Raw genomic sequence first — 18,275 nt, 5'->3', positions numbered from 1 at the left:
ATTTCAATACTTGAATCCTTAGGATTATCACAGAATCATGTTTTGTTTGGAAACAACCTTTAAAATCATCAAGTCCAACTTCCCACTGCAATTATCTACAATATACTTTTTGCTTATAGGTTTCTGCTGAACCTGATGGAGCAACATATGTTTTTCAAGGATTCATCCAGGGTAAAGATTATGGGCAATTTGGACTTCAAAGATTAGGTATTCAGAAAATCCTAAGGTTTTGCCAATTCATTTTTCCCTGTACTGTTTTATTATGTCAAGCAATACAGTTTGCAGGATGTTATCAGTATTGATGTTTTCTGGAATACTGAGATATCTATATACTTAAAATCTCATTTAAGTAATGCTTATAAAGAATGATTTATCGGAACTTGTAAGGAGTTATAGATGCCTTGCAATTTACTGCTTAGTATGTCTATACATTTGCAAAGTTTTGAGTAATGCTTGCCTATGAATATGTGTAAAATGCATGCAGTTTCACATCTTATGAACTATTTAGAAAGGCCATGTTACAGAATGCTCTCCTAAAGTGATTGCTTACTCATGATGCTGAAACAACTTTTCACCTAAATATTTGCTAAAACAATGAAACTACTGAATATCTCCAAGTAAATATTTATGTTACTTTTAAGAACAAAGCCTTACTTGATAAGCATTTATTTTGTAAAAAATGTCTTCTTGACTTCTTGAACTATACATTCAGTTCTCAGCAAACTAAGTCTTTATTTGTTCTTTCTTAGAGAAAACAGCCATGGTATTAGGATTCTGTTGTGCTTTGTAACAAAAAGATTTTCATTTACTTTCCTCATACTGTCTTAGGAAGTGTGATAGTTCTTCAGCAGTAATTTGAATCTAGTTAATACCAAATTCTTGAATAATAAAGTACTATTAAGAATATCTTAGAAGGGGAATTACTTTTCACTAATGTAATGGTTCCTTAAAGTGCTTATCTTCAGATAAATTTCCTATATGTGGAAGCAAAAGTAGGTCCTTTCAGCCACAAAACATTTTTCCAATCTTATTTTTTCAGTAAAATGAGGAAATGTATTAATTCTTTAATGTTCGGAAAAATTTTTTATTTCACAGTTCAAAGTTACAGTAAAATGCACTGCTTGGGATCATGATTTTCACTGTAATTGCGTATGCAAATTCTTTAAAAAGAATTTTTAGAAATATCTTTACCGATATTTTTTCCTTTAGCATAAAAAGAATACTTCTCTTTTTTAATTTCTTGAAAATATGTAAAAGTCATCTTACAAAAATTAAAATACAAGATCTCATTGGCAAAGAGTTGATAGTCTTAGGAAAAAATGTATTTCTTCATTTGATTTTCAGGGGGATTTTTCTATTTTTTTTTTTTTTTTTGTAGTTGTGAGGTTCTATAATATATTGAAGATTTTTTTATTGGTTTATATCTTCTGGGAACAGAATGGCTCACTCAGGTTTAAATTCTATACACGAATCAATTGTAATTAATGTAGTCAATAATACTGTTACAGACAGATTTACAATCACTGAACAGATTTTGTGTAGCATGTTTACCACTTCATTATTCCATGAACACAAATACAGAAATAGTTTCTCTGAAAATAAATATTTTGATTTCTGTTTACATATAATTTTCCTCACAGCAGTTAATTTATCTTTCTGAACATTTCATTTACTTTTCTGTAATTTAGTATATTCAATATCTGTTTGTTTATTGGTTTTGGGTTTTTTTTCTTTTAATTTCTCTACGTTGCCGTGTAAGATCGAGAAAGTCAGAATATACTATGACCTATGCAATTTATAAAAGGTCTAGTTCAAAGCTCAAAAATTAACCTTGAAGCTGCATTAGTATTCATTTACTCACATTAAAAAGATGTATGTCTTGTTTGTGTAGGCTATCTAGATAGTGTGTTCCTCAGCACATTAATGTAGCACAGCACATTAGTGAGTATTAATAACATCCAAAACTTGAATCCTATATGGAATTATGCAGTAAGATGTTTACTGTATCAGAGCATATGTGTTGTTCTCATGACATTTTCCATTTACTTAGAAAATAATATACCACACTACATTTACTTTCCTGGTGGTCTCAGCAAATAGTTACATGTATATAGCTGAAAACATTATGCTAACTCAATCACAAGGTGTTACTGAACTCTGAAGTTTATGGAGTAGTATGTGCTGGAGGCAGAAGACATATCTTATACTACATGTGTTTTCTTATTATTCTTTTTAGGTCTTAACACATCTGAGGGTTCAAATTCTTCTAATCAACCACATGGTACAAACAGTAGTTCAGTGGCCATTGCTATCCTTGTGCCTTTCTTTGCCCTTATATTTGCTGGCTTTGGCTTTTACCTTTATAAACAAAGGTAAGTACAAATTATGTATGTAGCATTCTTATATGCCTTGGTGCTTTTATTGCCCTCAGTCTTTGTTAATGTAAATAAAGTTTTCTATAAAACCAAACAATGTTTGTAAAATATGCATGTAGACAGTTCTTTGTACTTCCATTAATGTCTGTCAGAATGACTGGAAGATCAGTTTATTGTACTGTGTCATTCCTATCTATTTAAAAAATGTTATAATTTTTTTTCTTTATGATAACAAAATGGGTGCTATAAATTGTTGTCACAGGAACAATAATATAATGGACAGATTTACAGTAGCTTGCCTATATTTTTTTTACATGTGACAGAATTATCAGTCATAACGTGACTAATTCATAGTAATACTTGTTCTGTTTGTTGGCTTGCAAGTATATTCAAGTATTATGTCATTGAGAAGTTTTGTCATGGAACTGCTTCTGCATCTGCAACTATTATTGCTATGCAATTATGTTACATACCCACCAGTCTTAATTTTGTTAGTCTGAAGTTCAAGCATTTGGTTCCTGTTATTGAGACCAATATTATTTCTTTAGATTTAGTGTTAAGTAATATTTTCCTATAGCTTTAAAGCATCAGAACATAAGTCATCATTTTTAAATGGTGCCATTTGTTTTGGGGGTAAAAAAAAAAAAGTTCTCCTTTTTTATGCATTTGCTATGAAGTGTATGTTGTAAGCACTTGTCTTTAAGTTTTATATAGATCATTTACGATACAGTATGTATTTTGCATAACAATATATGTGAAAAGTGTTCAAGGGATTAAACTTTGATATATTCAGTTATTTAGTGAAAAAGAAAATATGTTAGCTATAAATTCATTCTTGATAAACTTTTTGACCCTCCAAAGGGAAAAAGAAAATTTCAGTCAAGTATGGAAAACTGTTACATCTTTACGAGATTTTGTTTCACTTTTAACTATTATCATCTGATCATTCAAATGGAAATACTTACCTCTTCTCAGGTTGTTAACTAAGTTTTTCAGTGGACATAATTTTAAATTAATGATAAATTCTATTAACATTGATAAAGGGAGTACTAATTCTTAGAACAGATACTGTGAAAAAACCGAAACTGAGATGCTATATTTAACTCCTATAATTGGAAGTGGAAACTTCTGTTCAGATTCATAAACTACATCAAGTCAGTGAAGAAAACTGCAGTAACAAATACTGTCTTTCTTCTACAGGACTGCACCTAAAACACAGTATACAGGATGTTCTGTACATGAAAATAATAATGGACAAGCTGCTTTTGAAAACCCCATGTATGACACAAATGCAAAGTCAGTGGAAGGAAAAGCAGTACGGTTTGACCCCAACTTGAACACCGTTTGCACAATGGTATAATGTGGTAATGATATCTCTTCAAAGTCTGGAAACTGACACACAACACAGTGCACACACAGTTCACTGATTAAAAAAAAAAAAAAAAAAAAAAAAAAGCACACTTTTCAGGATGTACTGGGTCACCTTTTCCTGATGATGATAGACAAGAATGGATCGTGGTTACTTTGTTTTGATTTTGTTTTTCATAAACTGAATCGGGATTCTTCTTTGTGTGTTACACAGAGAGTTTTAAAAAAATCTGCTGCACTCCAGGAGTGCTACTCACAGTTTATTTGCTTTTTTAAAAAAGGAGGTTATTCTAAAACATAAAACATATTTGCATATATTGGAGGAGCATCCACTATCAGTATTTCTGTGCTTTATAAAAACTATAATAGAGAGACTGGGTTAAAAAAAGATATAGATAGAAAATAAGAGCTATACTTACAGGAGACAATAGGTCACTGACTTCTCTTTAACAATCATATGCTACATCTTTATGAGTTTGTACCTTTTTTTTTTTCATTTATTCAGCCCTTTTAGTATTTTATTTTTCTCAGAAAACTTGATTTTTTGAGTCCAGCATATAGTACTTATAAATCAGCAAGTACAACTTACTTTTCACATCACAGAAGAAAAAAGTAAAAGGTCATGTTTTTATTTAATGAATTTCCTTCCCTGTTTCAGATCTTATTTCCTTTTGCTGTTACAAGTCAAGCTCCTTTTCTCTGTTTACATTAACAATATCCACAAATGGTAATGTTTCTACGTTTCTTTTGTCAATCATACAGCTAGACAAATTTTCCAATCAAGAAGCTAGTTTCAATTGAGCTTTGTCATGTGGCTATGTTCCTTACTGTTGAAGATCATTCAAAAGAGTAACCAGCTTACATTTTTTTCCAACTGTGAAAATGTAATTTAATGATAATTCCAATTAAAAAATGCAGTTTACAATAACATTAGTAATCAAATTCACATATCAAAAATTTTAGAGTCCATTTTTCAATCCATGCTAGTTAAAGCTAGATTGTATCACATCAGTTTATTCCTTCAGCATTTTGTCAAAATGCATGCACAAAGCATGGCGAAATCCCATTAGAAAAGTTGATGCTTTCCAACAGACTTCAATGAACCTTGGATCAGACCTAGAAGGCAAGAGGAAGTTATAATTTGGAAATACTGTGTTTTCACACCTATTTTAGCTATATATTCTATACTTTGTGGAAACAAATCCTTACAGATAATTATTTGAAATTGAATATATTACCATAGTGCAATGAAGACAAAAACATTAACTATATATATAAATATATATATATACAAAGCCATGACTTTAGGGACAATCCATTCGTTCATTCTAGGGACAATTCAGATTCCATATCCCTGAGATACAATTTTTAGACATTCCAGAGTCGCTTCTAAGGAAATGTAATTTTTAGTTTTACAGTTATTTCATATCAGAATTATTCAGTGGCAACTCACTAATTTATTTGATATAGGTCATTGTCTTCCATTCATAGCATGACTCACAAATGCTGTGTGTTAGCCAGTGTGAATTATCTGTTATTGTCCCTTTCAGACATTAATAATTCTGTGAAAATCTAAACTTTTTATTACCGTAATAGAGAGTGCCTACCAAAAATCATTGTACCCAGGATTGCTGCTTGGATTTCTATAATGTTTGATGAATTTCTTATAAACCATTTTAAAACACTTTGTTTTGAATATTCATAAAACTCTGTCGAATTGTATTCTACTAAAAGGACGCTGGTTTATATTTTATACCATTGGTTATTATTTATTCTTGTTTATTCAAATGACTGCAATAACTATGATTCATTCATTAAGGTTAATACATTTGAGATCGTTTAAAATGTTTCTTCTGCAACTGGCTACTCCTCTTATATTAATGCATACACTTTTGTAAAGAAGTATATTTTTATGAAAAAGGATTTGTAAAAGTATGATGTAAATTTTCAGTGCAATGTAAACAAAATAAAAATGGACAATTGCTTTTTTTAACCATGTTTCTTCTTTGGAAGTTGAGCTTTAAACTAATTCCTGTTGTGAAGATGAGAAAATAACCAAATTAATAGTTGAGATTTGGTGTTTTTGTGGGTCTTTAAATCATGTTGTTTTTCTGAATCTTCCTGTGAATTTCAGGTAAAGTACAGAGACTTATATTATTTACACAAATAACCAGTGAACACAGTGTGTAAAATTGTTTACTAAAATGAATTTTCTGTCTGAGTTGAAGAAGCAGATTTACTAAAAAAAAATATTTTAGAGGCTTATAATTGTCAACCCAGTGAAAAGCACAGACAAACCTCTTTTTTTCTACTTTAAAAGATAAAGAAAAAAAAAATCTTAGTGTTACCTAAGGTTTTAGACAGCCTACTTTGCACATTAATTTTGCTCTCTTTCTGCAGAAATACGAGATATACATATTAACATGTAGTTCCAGTGAATACAGTGTTTTATGACATTAAAAAACAACCACAATTTTGTCTTTTAATGATATTGAACTGGAGAGGAGGATCTTAATTATTTTATTATAATATTAAAACTATCTTTTAACTACCCCTTTTGCTTGCAAGCATTGAGAGTGAATGAGAAACTGTGATCTGCAATTACATTCATAGGACAACTTGGGGGCAAAAGAAGTAAAATATTCTTTTGTGAATTTAGTGCTCTATCTAAAATGAAAAGGCCCATTGAGGTCCATATTGAAATCACTGAATACAGTGTTGTTAAATATATTGAAAAGAGAAGCGTGGAGTCACTGTAAAAATTATATTGTGAGGATCATGCACTAAAGTTTTTTGTGGAAATTCTAGAGCAAATTGGTAAATTCTGAAAAGCAAAAAAAAATTATCTGTTTCACAGCCCTAAACTTTCAAATGCAACCTGGAATCTAAAGTTAAGCTTTCCCCTTTTTTTTTTTGTTTTATTCATTATGTACTTTAACATATAAAAGTTAATAAAACATACATTGAAATTGTTCAACAATTCTGACTAGCTTCAGCTAGTATTCATCTTCCTTTTTGCAAGAATTATACTTACTTCATTGTAATACAGAATGAACTATTCATAGTAGATTGAGGGTTTTTTGTTGGGTTGAATTTTGTTTGCATTGTTTTAATCTTGTTTTGGTTGGAGACATTGGGGGGGATGGATGTTGTTTTTTTACTGTAGTTCCTGAACTATTTGACTCATACATTGTGCATGAACTGTTCCATTTCCTACCAGCAGAGTAGTTACTTTTCACTGTGACATGTGGGATTTCATGTTTTAGTTGCTTGATTGGAATTGACTAGCAGGATCAACTCATTGTTTCATGTTTTTCTCATGAAAATAGCTGAAATTAATTAGATTTTTTGTCCTACAAGCACTTTGGCTGCATTATTAAAGCAAGCACACTACTTGAATGTGTAGAAATACAGAGATTGTCTTTTAAAGACTAAGGAAGCTTCTGCAATACTATAGACTGAGATTTAGAATGTAAATAGGTTCCTATAACCAGGAGCCGCTAAACTGGGTAACTCTGAAGGCTTTAAGACTAGTGGTTCCCCTAGAGTAGATCACACAGGAACTCATCCAGATGGGTTTGGAATGTCTCCAGAGGAGGAAAGTCCACAACCTATCTGGGCAGGGTGTTGCAGTGCTCCATCACCCTCACAGTGAAGAAATTTTCCCTTGTGTTTCTTGGGAACCTCTTATGTTCCACCTTATACCCATTGCTCCTTGTCATATCATTAGACATCACTGAGAACAGCCTAACTCCATCCTCCTGACACCCATCCTTTACATGTTTGTAAACATTAATGAGATCACCCCTCAGTCTCCTCTCCTCCAAGCTAAAGAGCACCAGCACCCTCAGCCTTTCATCATAAGGGAGATGATTGTGTGATCCCAGCTGTCATTTTTTAAACAAATGAAGGCCTGTCATTTCTGCACTAAGTTGTTTTTAGTTCCAAACTAAGTCTCCCAGTGTTTGATCATTTTCTTCATCATCTACTTCATTCTGCTGTGTTAAGTGACAACTGAAACAGTGGAAAAAAATTATTCATAATTTAGTTTCCTTATGTAGTAAAGTAAGTACGAGTAATAGCTCAGGCAAATAATGTTCAGTAGGATTTTGTAGGTAAAGATTAAGTAGGACCTGTAATAAATGAACATTTGATTAAATGAAAAAGATGCCAGCAAAGTAGCTGTGTTCCCCGCTCTTATCTTCTTGATCCTGAAACTATGACAACATATTATCTTGAGTTTCTGAACCAGGAGTAACTGTAGTAGTAGTTCTGAAAAGAAGGTCTGATCATTTCGTGAAAATAAATTATTACTGTATGCCATGGTTTAGCCCACCCAGCAATGAAGCACCACAAAAGTCTCTTGCTTGGTGCCCCTTATCCAGCCCCACGCTCATTAGGATGGCAGGGGCCCTGGCGAGGTGGGAGTAAAAAGATAACCAAAGATGTTGTGAATTGAGACAAGGGCAGGGAGAGCTCACTGCCAATTATGGTTCTGGGCAGAACAGACTCCAGTACTCGATTGAGAGGAAAGTAGGAAAGTTTATTCTACCTACAAGAAATAGAACAGAAAAAAAGCAAAAAATAAGTAGGATGATTGAGAAAATTACAACCAGCACTTTAAGATCTCCCTCCCCCATCCCTCCTTTCTTCCCAGGCCCAGCTCACTGCTCCCGATATCTCTACCTCCTTCCCCCCTCAACGGCTCAGGGGGGCAGGGAGTGGAGGATGTGGTCAGTCTCTCACAGATGGCCTCTGCCACTTCTCTCTTCTCAGATGAGGATGACTTCTGGCATTCTTCCCCTGCTCCAACACAGGGTTCCTCCCCTGGGACACAGTCCTTAATGAACATCTCTGGCATGGATTCTTCCCCACAGCTACACCTTCTGTGAATATGGGGTCCCTCTGACAGGAGACAGCTTCCTCTGGCCATAGTCAGTGCCTCTGATGTAGGGTCTTTACAAAGTGAGTCACTGGCCCTGATAAGGGGTCTTTAGTGAAACACAAATCACTGCTTCACCCCCCATCTCTACAGGATGCAGGGGAGTCTCTGCTACAGCATACCTCCTCCTGTCTTCCCTCACTAACCTTGGGGTCCACATGGTTGCTTCTCTCTCCAAACTCCTTGCACCACCACCAGTTGGAATAGAAGGGACAGAAGAAAGAATGAACAGGAAGAACACTCCTTTTCCAGCTTCTTCTTAAGAAGTGAATGTGGAGGCATCTAATTGTCTCAGTCCCAAAAGTGGATCTGACTCAGAGCTACAGAGTTTCAAGCAACTTCTTACAGAAGCCATCTTTACAGCCCCTTCCCCTTTACCAGAATGACTGTCATGTCAAACCATGACAATGTTAAAGATACATATCATTCTCTAACAATTACTCAAATATCCAGTATATATCTGCCAGTAATCCATATTTTGCTGCATGTAATATCATGCCAAAACAGCCAGATTGAGCTTATTGGTTCAAAGTACTCTCTTGTCTGAAGTATATTGGGAGCACACTTGCAGAGAGTAGATTAGCTAACGACAGATCGAGAAGAAAGTAATTTCCATCAAAGGAGCTGCAAATCCATTTGAAAGCAACATATTAAACCACATTAACCAATGTCCAGAATTTCATGCTTTAGCTGCATGTGCACATAACATGTATCAGAGTGAACTTTGATCCCAATTACCTATAACTGATAAAACAATTTATATTCCTAAGATAAAAGATACCATGTAGGAGCAAATTAATTATATAGTCATCTTCTTTTGCAATACTTAAATGATGGGAGATTGTATCTGAACTGTCTAAGTCTCTCATGGTGATTCTGCTTGGTGTTTTACTACATTCTGCAGCAATAAGAGTTGTCAGTGAACTGCTAGAATTCAGAAACTGGGAAACAAAACACAAAAACCACACCTTCAAAATATGAAGAATAGGCACTTCTTTAAGAGAATCACAGAATCACAGAATGACCGTGATTTAGAGGAATGGACCTCTAAACATCATCTAGTCCAACCCTCCTTCCCTGCTCAAGCAGGTCCACCTAGATCTGGTCACAAGGAACATGTCCAGGAGAGTTTTGAAAACTTCTAGAGAAAGAGACTCCACAACCTCTCTGAACAGCCTGTACCAGTGCTCTGTCACCCTTACAGTAAAGAAATTTTTCCTTAAGTAGAATTTTTTGTGTTCCAGCTTTTATCCATTACCCCTTGTTCTATCACTGGACATTACAGAAAAAAGTGTTGCCGCATCCTCTTGACATACACTTTTTAAATACTTGTAAGTATTAATGAGGTCCTCCCTCAGAACATAAGACAAAAGGATTCTGCTCCCATATATCATATCTTGGGAAAAGATTCTTTTTTGTCCACTTCTTATCCATTGAGTTATTTCTTACCTGGTTTGAACAGTATTCTCAAAAAGAAGTTTTGAAAAGCAGCTCTCAGGGACAGGAAATCATTCTGAATACAGTCCATCTTATTTTAATGCCATTAAAAAAACAATTAACATTTTAATAGTATTTATGAGGTTTATTTTTTGTTAAGATAGAATTAATATACTGTATTTCTTAAACCAACATCAAAGTGCAAAAATATTTTGAGACGTATAACTTTACATTTCTGATTTTATTTGTAAAATACATTTTTATTCATAAAGTCATGACAGTCTGCCACCCAATGGTATGTAGTATATAATACTTATGTATAAAGTAATGCACAAAGAGAAAATGACTACACTTACTGATGATATTTTTACTTTGCCTATAAGTAAGTCCAGAATTACTAAAAGTGAAGCAGGACCTATGTTAGGTATAAAAATAATTGAAACATAATTCCAATAAAGTAACTGTGCCTTTCCCCTTTTGTTATCTTCCATGGATGCTGAAGCTCTGTCAACATTGTATAAACTGCCTCTAACCAAATGTTAAAAAGGCTAATTGAACAATATCTGTCGTGTCTGTGATTGTAAAAGAAGATCGTGATGGACTTTGTCATTAGTAGAAAGAAAAATAATGTGTTTGGCCTGGAGTACAGAGTTTTCCTGTAAATGAAGAAATTGCTACTTACCACATATCAATGAGCTAAAATGAACTTTCAATTGCTTTTGAGGAAGAGATTATATAGCACAAGAAAGATTCAGGGGAACAGGCAACTGTTCACACTACAGCCATGGGCCACAGAGACTGATTCAAAGTGACAAAGGCAATGAAGGAAGTTAAGAAGCTTATTGTTGAGGAACCAGCTGAGGCAAATGTCTCATATCATTCCTGGTTATGTCCAGAAGATACTGAGGAGTATATATATACTATATCATAGAAGCGTAGAATCCTGGAGTGGTTTGAGTTGGAAGGGACCTTAAAGATCAGCTAGTTCCAACCCTGCTGCCATTTTGCAATTCTACAAGTAGTGGATCCTCATAAAACATTTATTGCTTCAAATTGCAATATATTTACCACATGTTGAGCCATAATTGCAGAACGACCTTGTCTGTAGATAGCTGCAAAGTGTAAATGCTTACAGTAATAAGGTTATCCCATATATGTCATAACATGCTATATTTAGTGGTAAAGGATTACAAGTGTGAAGTGTAATTTGTAAGTATGTTCATAGAAGATAAGGTAGTGTTGTCTGAAAATTAGTGGGTTTATTACACTGAGAAGACTAAAATAGTTTAAAAATAGAGGGGTTATAAAGATCATAATAAAAATATAGCATAATTTTTTAAAATAAAATTAGAACTTTTATTATAACTTTTCCCCATTATGTGTCAGATCTATGGACCAGTACAATGTAAGTGTCACTTGAAGTTTTTTTTTAGATAGATTTCATCAATGTTAAAGATTGAAAAGGTTGCTGTATCACATGACATTACATTAATAGACCCCTACAATGAACTTAGTTATTTGTTGCTTTGTATTTAAAAAAAAACCTGAAGCCTTTTAAAGATCTTTTCTGTTTAGTAACAGAAAGGAAAGGAAAGGAAAATGCTTTTCCTCTCCATGTACAAAACTGGTAGAATATGGTGCTTAATGACAAAGTGTTTGCCTCTTTGGAGTGCTTTTACCTGCAGCTTCCTTAGCAGGCACAAAAGGTGAAAAAGCAATAAAATGATCATTAAAAATGATCATTAAAAAAAACCTCCAAAGCAAAACATTAACATCAGCAAAATCCTTCCCTAGCTAAGACCCTTAAAAAGTGAACAGATACTATGTCTGCCATTGAGCCCAATGTTCTTAAATGTCTTTTCTATCATTCTATGATTCTTTGCTATTGTTAAACACGAGTGAGATGCATGACTTTTGGGAGGTCTGTATTACATCTGTAAGTGCTACAGTAATATGGATCCCAAAGGGGAGCAACTGTCAATTCTGCTTCCTGTTCATAGCAAGGTCCTTAAAAGTCACTAAGAAAGCACTTAATTCCCTTCTGTAAAGGCTTTTGAAGGTTCAGAGGCTTCTTTAGTATTTATGAGGGAAGATATGTCCAACTAGAATGAGATTCTGTGTGTTACTCTCCTGAGAACACTTACCATCCACAAATACCTCTAGCTGTTGACTTCTGGAGCCTGGTAGCTGAAGCTCTCTAAGTACTAAAAAAAGGTAACAAGTTTCTGGCAGTATTGTGCTGACATTGAAACTGTCTTTATGAAATATTTTGACCAACAAATTCACTGGAAAAAAAATGAGTTTATGAAAATATTTTTACTATCTCTACCAATCATTTCTCTGTTGAGGAGATAAGATTTTATAACTCATGTTAGACAAAGAAACAAAATTGCAAGATTTCAGAACTAAAATATACATACAAAACTCACAATCTTTTTTTTCCAATTTATTTTTTTAAACTGTGAGCTCAGATTTATTGAGGGTATCCAATATCTGTCTTGTTGGTTTTAGTGGTAAAAGATGTCAAGCATGAACTGTGATTTGTGTCTTTATGTTCATAGAAGATAGATAGTGTTGTCTGAAAATGAGTAGTGTAAAGACTATATTTGCTTTAAAAATATGGTGATCATAAAGATCTTAATAAAAATAAGGCCAGTAAAAGAAAAAGAAAGTGGTAGCTTGTTGAATTATATACTGCATTTTCAGAGTCTTCTGCACCACTACTTACATCGCTTGTGTAAGACCCACTTTGTGGAACTTGCAGAAGCAGATAAAACTTACACAGGTACATAATGTCATCTGAAGTTTTATTGGTTTGCTTATAAATTTGGGGGCATGAATCAATCCTCAAACATAAATGCACGTAGCATTAAAAATGTTGTTAGGATAATTCAGATTAGTAGAGATAGCATTTTCAGTATATTTAATAATGAAGCTGTTGAATATAAATTGCAGAGATTGTTAAGCAGTTGTATTGAGTTGCAACATTGACTGAAAATATACAGTGTTACTTTGTACAAGGAGCAAGAAAAATTGGTTTGATACAGCATTTTGAAGTGGACATGGGGCAAACTTAGGAAGAAGGCAGAAATACAAAGTGATTTTCCTCTTCCTTAGTCTCTGTCTCTGAGCTTCAGTAGCACTTTATTTTTCCAACTTTCTCGGTTTTTTATTCCAAACTGTCACAAGTGAGTTATTTTTTCAGCATAGCAAAATAATAACCTTCACTCTTACATTGTCTGGGCAGCATACTTGTCTGTTTATTTAAGGCATAAAATATTAAGCTTCAGGGGTATGTATGCAAAATTAGGCAAGAGAGAAACACAATAGAAACAGCTCAAATAAAAAAGAAATACCTGCAAACAAGTCATGAGCAACTAACATTTTTTTTCCCATCATTTTATTGTTGTGACTATGCTGTAACTGTCTTTTTTCATCACCTAGGTTTTTCTCCTACTTCAAGTATAACATGAGGTATACATAGTCTTAGAGAGAGATTTATACAGAGTGTGTATGGAATGTTTTACTAAATAATTTGGAACATTTGCTTTTAGGGAAGCAAGGAACTTAAAATCCTTTAAAGGTCATTTAACAAATTTATTCAACAAATTCATTTAACAAATTCAACAAAACAAAAGTATTAAACAAAACACTGGCACAGGCTGCCCAGAGAGGTTTTGGAGTCTCATTCTCCAGAGGTTTTCAAAATCTGCCTAGGCATGTTCCTGATGGAGGAGAACCTGCTTTAGCAATGGGGTTAGGTCTAGGTGATCTCTAGAAGTTCCTTCCAACTCCTGTCATTTTGGGATTTCATGATATGGCAGAGGAAGGAGACAAATTCACTACCTGTGTGGCAAGTGTTTTAATCCTTTTTCTGAAGTTCTTCATCAATGTTCAAGATATAATGAACTATTCATCTAAAAGAATGCATTTCTAATTTGTAAAATATTAGACCAATATATGAATAAATCCTACTATACAGTGAAAAGGCAGGAGAATAACAATATGCCTGTAGTGAACCTTGTATGAGGACTGTGAGAGCTGAGATGAGTGAAGAGATGGATTTTTCCTGTTTCTTCAAGCTCTGGACCATTGAGACATTTTTATAGTGACGATAAGGCAGAGAGTATGAAAAGTGTATCGTTTATATTGGATGAGCCTGAAGTCCTTTCAAATGACATTTGCTTCCAAAATAAATGAGAACACTGGAACGGGCTACCCAGATGGGTTGTTGAGTTCTCTAGAGACATTAAAAACCCACCTGGATGAGTTCCTGTGTGACCTATTCAAGGTGATTGTGCTCTGGCAGAGGGGTTGGACTAGATGATCTTTTGAGATCCCTTCCAAGCCTTAAGATTCTGTGATTCTGTGAATTTGATTCATTTTCTGTTTACATAACATTATTCATTCTGTACACTTTGCATTGCCTAGCTGAGGAACATTTGTTTTGTGAATAGTTCATAAAAATCAAGAGACCTGTTGGCTAAGAAAGAGTTGTTAGGGCCCATTTGATATAGTAAAATTAAGTAATCTAAAGATATTCTTTCCTGATTTAACTTTGACATTTATATGTCAGGCAACAAAATATTATACATCTTTGATGTCAGTGCAAACTAATATAAAATATAGAACATAGATTTGCTTGATGTTATTAACCAGTCACAAGAATAATAAAGCAAATTTAGTTTTCACTTTACTGCTTTTCTGAGTGTATAAATTAGGAAAGACTGTTGAGGAAATATATTTAAACTGGATGATTTTTACCAGAAGTAATTACACCAAGTCAATTTAGAAACAAAATAGATGCAATTAAACTGTCTTACAAAGTATTCATTTATAGGTCTAAAAGAGTTCAAAACTACATATTATTCATTAGAGATGTTTCTTTTCCCATTTTCTATTTGGATTATTTTGCAGTTGAGTTCCCTGCGTCCCTGACGAAAAATGACATTTCACTAATTGCTCTTTGACTAGCAGCCTGCATATACACCACTTCAGAAAACATACAGGCTGGGTTTAGGTGGCTTTCTGCGTGATGTACTCCAAGATAAATGCAGCTCTTGACAGATCATGCCACTGAAGATCAGATGGAGTCAGCAAGTAGAAACTCTGAATCCCTGATATCCCTCACTGAGGAAAGCCCACATATACCTTACTCATAATGTAGATGGAGCACATCTACCAGTCCTGGCAGACAAATCCTGTGACTCACTGGGTAGAAGGCATGGTTAGAAGTACAATTCTGAAAAGGCTGTGCAGCAAATGCTGATGTGGTATGCAGAATTTTGGGAATGAGTATTCAAGCAGTGAAATCACCAGACAAAATACAGATCAAAGAATATGATATTTTTTGTCCAATATTGTATCTTAACACAGGGAGAATTGTAACATTTAGAAACCAACAAACTCTGCTTCCAGAAAAGCAAAAAGCTAAAGATGATATACATTGCTTTTATAGTATACATTGCTTTTGCATAGAAAAGATTAAAAGATCCATGGTAAACCATTGCCACAGATTTGCTTCTGTGTCAGAAGTCAAAAAAACATGACAGAGGAAGTTTGTTATTTTCAATCTTTACTTACTTAATAATCTTTTTTGGGAAGTTAGTTATTTTGCTTTGCCTTGTGCAGGAGTGATCCTGCAGGCTTTGAATTTTCATGGCAGTATCTCAGCTCTTCTTGACTTCTTCCCTAATGGGAACTGAATAATGGTGCTGACCATCCACAGCATTTTATAAGGTTAGAATTAAAACTACAAATTTTGGAAAGCTCAGGCAGATGTAATCTTTTTTGGCTGTACAAAGAAAATAAGTCAACCAAATTAAATATCTGTTGCAGAAAATCATAAAGAAAAATTTCTGATTGTGTAAACAAATGTCCTATCTTGGTTTTGTTCATATTGATTTGGCACATTCTGTGTTCATTTCTAGCTTGCACAAGCTAGAAAGCTCAAGAAGAGAGAGAGAAAAGGAAAGAACATGGTTAAATGGAGAGGAAAGGTATTTGAGACAGAATTATTACGGGGATGACAAAGGTATAACTGTTGCAACTATTCCTGTTTTGAAATACAGGAGTAATTAGTCTGATGTAAGTTACATCTCTAAGAGTTCAAATTGCTGAAAATTATACATCCACAAAACTCTGTCCAATAGTGAGATTAATTTAAAATGAGGAAACATTATTTGCAATCTTTTGAAACAATTATACTAAAAAGTGCCATAAGAAAAAGATCTGCATTGACAGGGCTAGAGGTATAAATTATTTCTGCTTCTGAAACATGAAACTGTGTAATTTAATTAGTATCTTCAAGTCAAAAAGAAACCATGAAATATTTATAAAATAGTAAAAAAATAGCATGTAGAGAATTAATTTATACTCACGATATCAAGAAATAACTTTTATTTCACAAATATGTAGATTTAAAGCAGACAGTTCCTCATTTTTCTGAAGAAGTATCAGGGGAAAATGAATTACTCACAAGCAGGTGGTGCTTTTCCTCATCAAATGGTTTGACTCGCCTATAGACAGATGTTTAAAAATTTTAGCATTTAAAACATCATCAAGAAAATCTTTACTGAATGTGGTTGTTAGAAAAGAAACATTGTAGATCAACTGCATGCTCTGAAGTGAAAACATTGAAAGAGGATAAAATTATTAGAATTTTTACTGTAAAGTTTTTTAAACATTTGTGAAACAAAGGAATATACTGAGCTTAAATAGGTGAGAAAGTTATTAGCCAATTTTATGTAAATTAATGCCTAGGATTCGGTGATTAGTTTATATCTAGAGCAAAGAACAGAAATTCATACAGAATAGCTATCAAAACACCACCATGCTGGGATATTTGCTGTCTATCAGACATTACTTAAAAGTTTCAGGAAAAATAAATAAAAGCTTTTGTTTAATTTTTATTATACTTTTTATAATTGACACGTATTATAATCTTTTTTCTGTCCTTTATTAAACAACCTGTGAAATCACTGATCATTCTAAACCAAATGGTTCTTTGTGTTAATTTCTGACAGTTTAATGGTGAATACTGAAAGAGAGAGACCTTAGTAAATAATCTGAAGAAACAATTTTATATTATACAGTGTAGATAATTTAATGTCAATTCACTTATCTTTCTTCATACAGAATCTCATAATATTAGAGAGAATTGAAGATCTCTCTGTCATTTTTTGGATTATCTATACGATTTTCTCTTTACTGAATTAATCTGAGAAGTTAAAAGTGCATGCAAAAAATTACTCTAGTTCCAGAATTGTATAATATTTCATTTGTTAATTAAAAAATGATATTAAATATTCAGTAAAGGTTTCAAATGCCACATAGATTGGTTAGGTAATAAATAATGTGGACAGATACCTAAAATAGTGATATGAATCTTACTTATTACAAATCTACAAATCCAACAAAATGAGTTTTAAAATGGTCTCATAAGAACTTGTTTGGAAAAATAAAAAGTAGGCCACCTCTAGAGAGTGGAGAGTCTTATTCTACACAGAGGTGAGTTGAAGTCATCATAGAAAGTAGTAACCTGCACTTTCCTAGTGACTTAAGGCTGAAGAAAAGAATGATTTTGTGATGCGCTGAAACTATTGTCTTATTTAAACAAAAGACTTAATTAATATAAAAGCTGAAAAACTCACAAAACCTTTTATAAAGACAAGGTTATATACTCTTTTAAACAACATTGTTCTCTATAAAGAATCTCTGAATTGTCTGTTCATTGCGAAATTGATCTGTATGACTAAGGGCATCAAAATGGTTCCTCAGAAATGTTTTTCAAGATTTCACATTGAACTAACCAAAACTATTTTCTCTGCTATAACAAAATGATTCTGCATTTCTTGAAAACAGATTCATAGACATCTTTTCAGTACACCAAGTAGTGCATGCTTTTTCAGAAAACTTATCTTGAATGTTTTAAAAAACAAATTAAAAGGAAAATACCTTGCAGTAAAATGACCAGTAATTATTCCCATCTTTTTGTACTACTGTGCAATGGTCTTAAAAACTTATTATTCCCCACTCACAGGTAATGAATGAATTAACTAATAATAGCTCTATTATTTACTGAAGGCTTAACTTGAAACCCACATTTGTAAGACAAACAATTTATTAGCAACTAAATAAAGCAAACTGGTTCT

The 18,275-nt window shown here is 33.3% G+C and overlaps 1 protein-coding gene across 3 annotated transcripts in view; it reads left to right on the top strand.

The window, feature by feature from the left end:
* CSMD3 (CUB and Sushi multiple domains 3) overlaps window positions 1-3,735 on the top strand; it is a 611,954-nt gene extending 608,219 nt beyond the window's left edge. For all 3 annotated transcript variants that reach the window (XM_061994596.1, XM_061994595.1, XM_061994594.1), the window contains 3 exons: window positions 120-207; window positions 2,237-2,372; window positions 3,576-3,735. In XM_061994596.1, the coding sequence (XP_061850580.1) occupies window positions 120-207; window positions 2,237-2,372; window positions 3,576-3,735 (384 nt within the window). The remainder of the gene's footprint in view (window positions 1-119; window positions 208-2,236; window positions 2,373-3,575) is intronic.
* The last annotated feature ends 14,540 nt before the right edge of the window (window positions 3,736-18,275 follow it).

This window comes from Colius striatus, chromosome 4, assembly GCF_028858725.1.
Source record: "Colius striatus isolate bColStr4 chromosome 4, bColStr4.1.hap1, whole genome shotgun sequence".
NCBI lineage: Eukaryota > Metazoa > Chordata > Aves > Coliiformes > Coliidae > Colius > Colius striatus.
The sequence above is the reverse complement of the archived record's forward strand: the minus strand, read 5'-3'. Positions and strand labels throughout refer to the sequence as shown.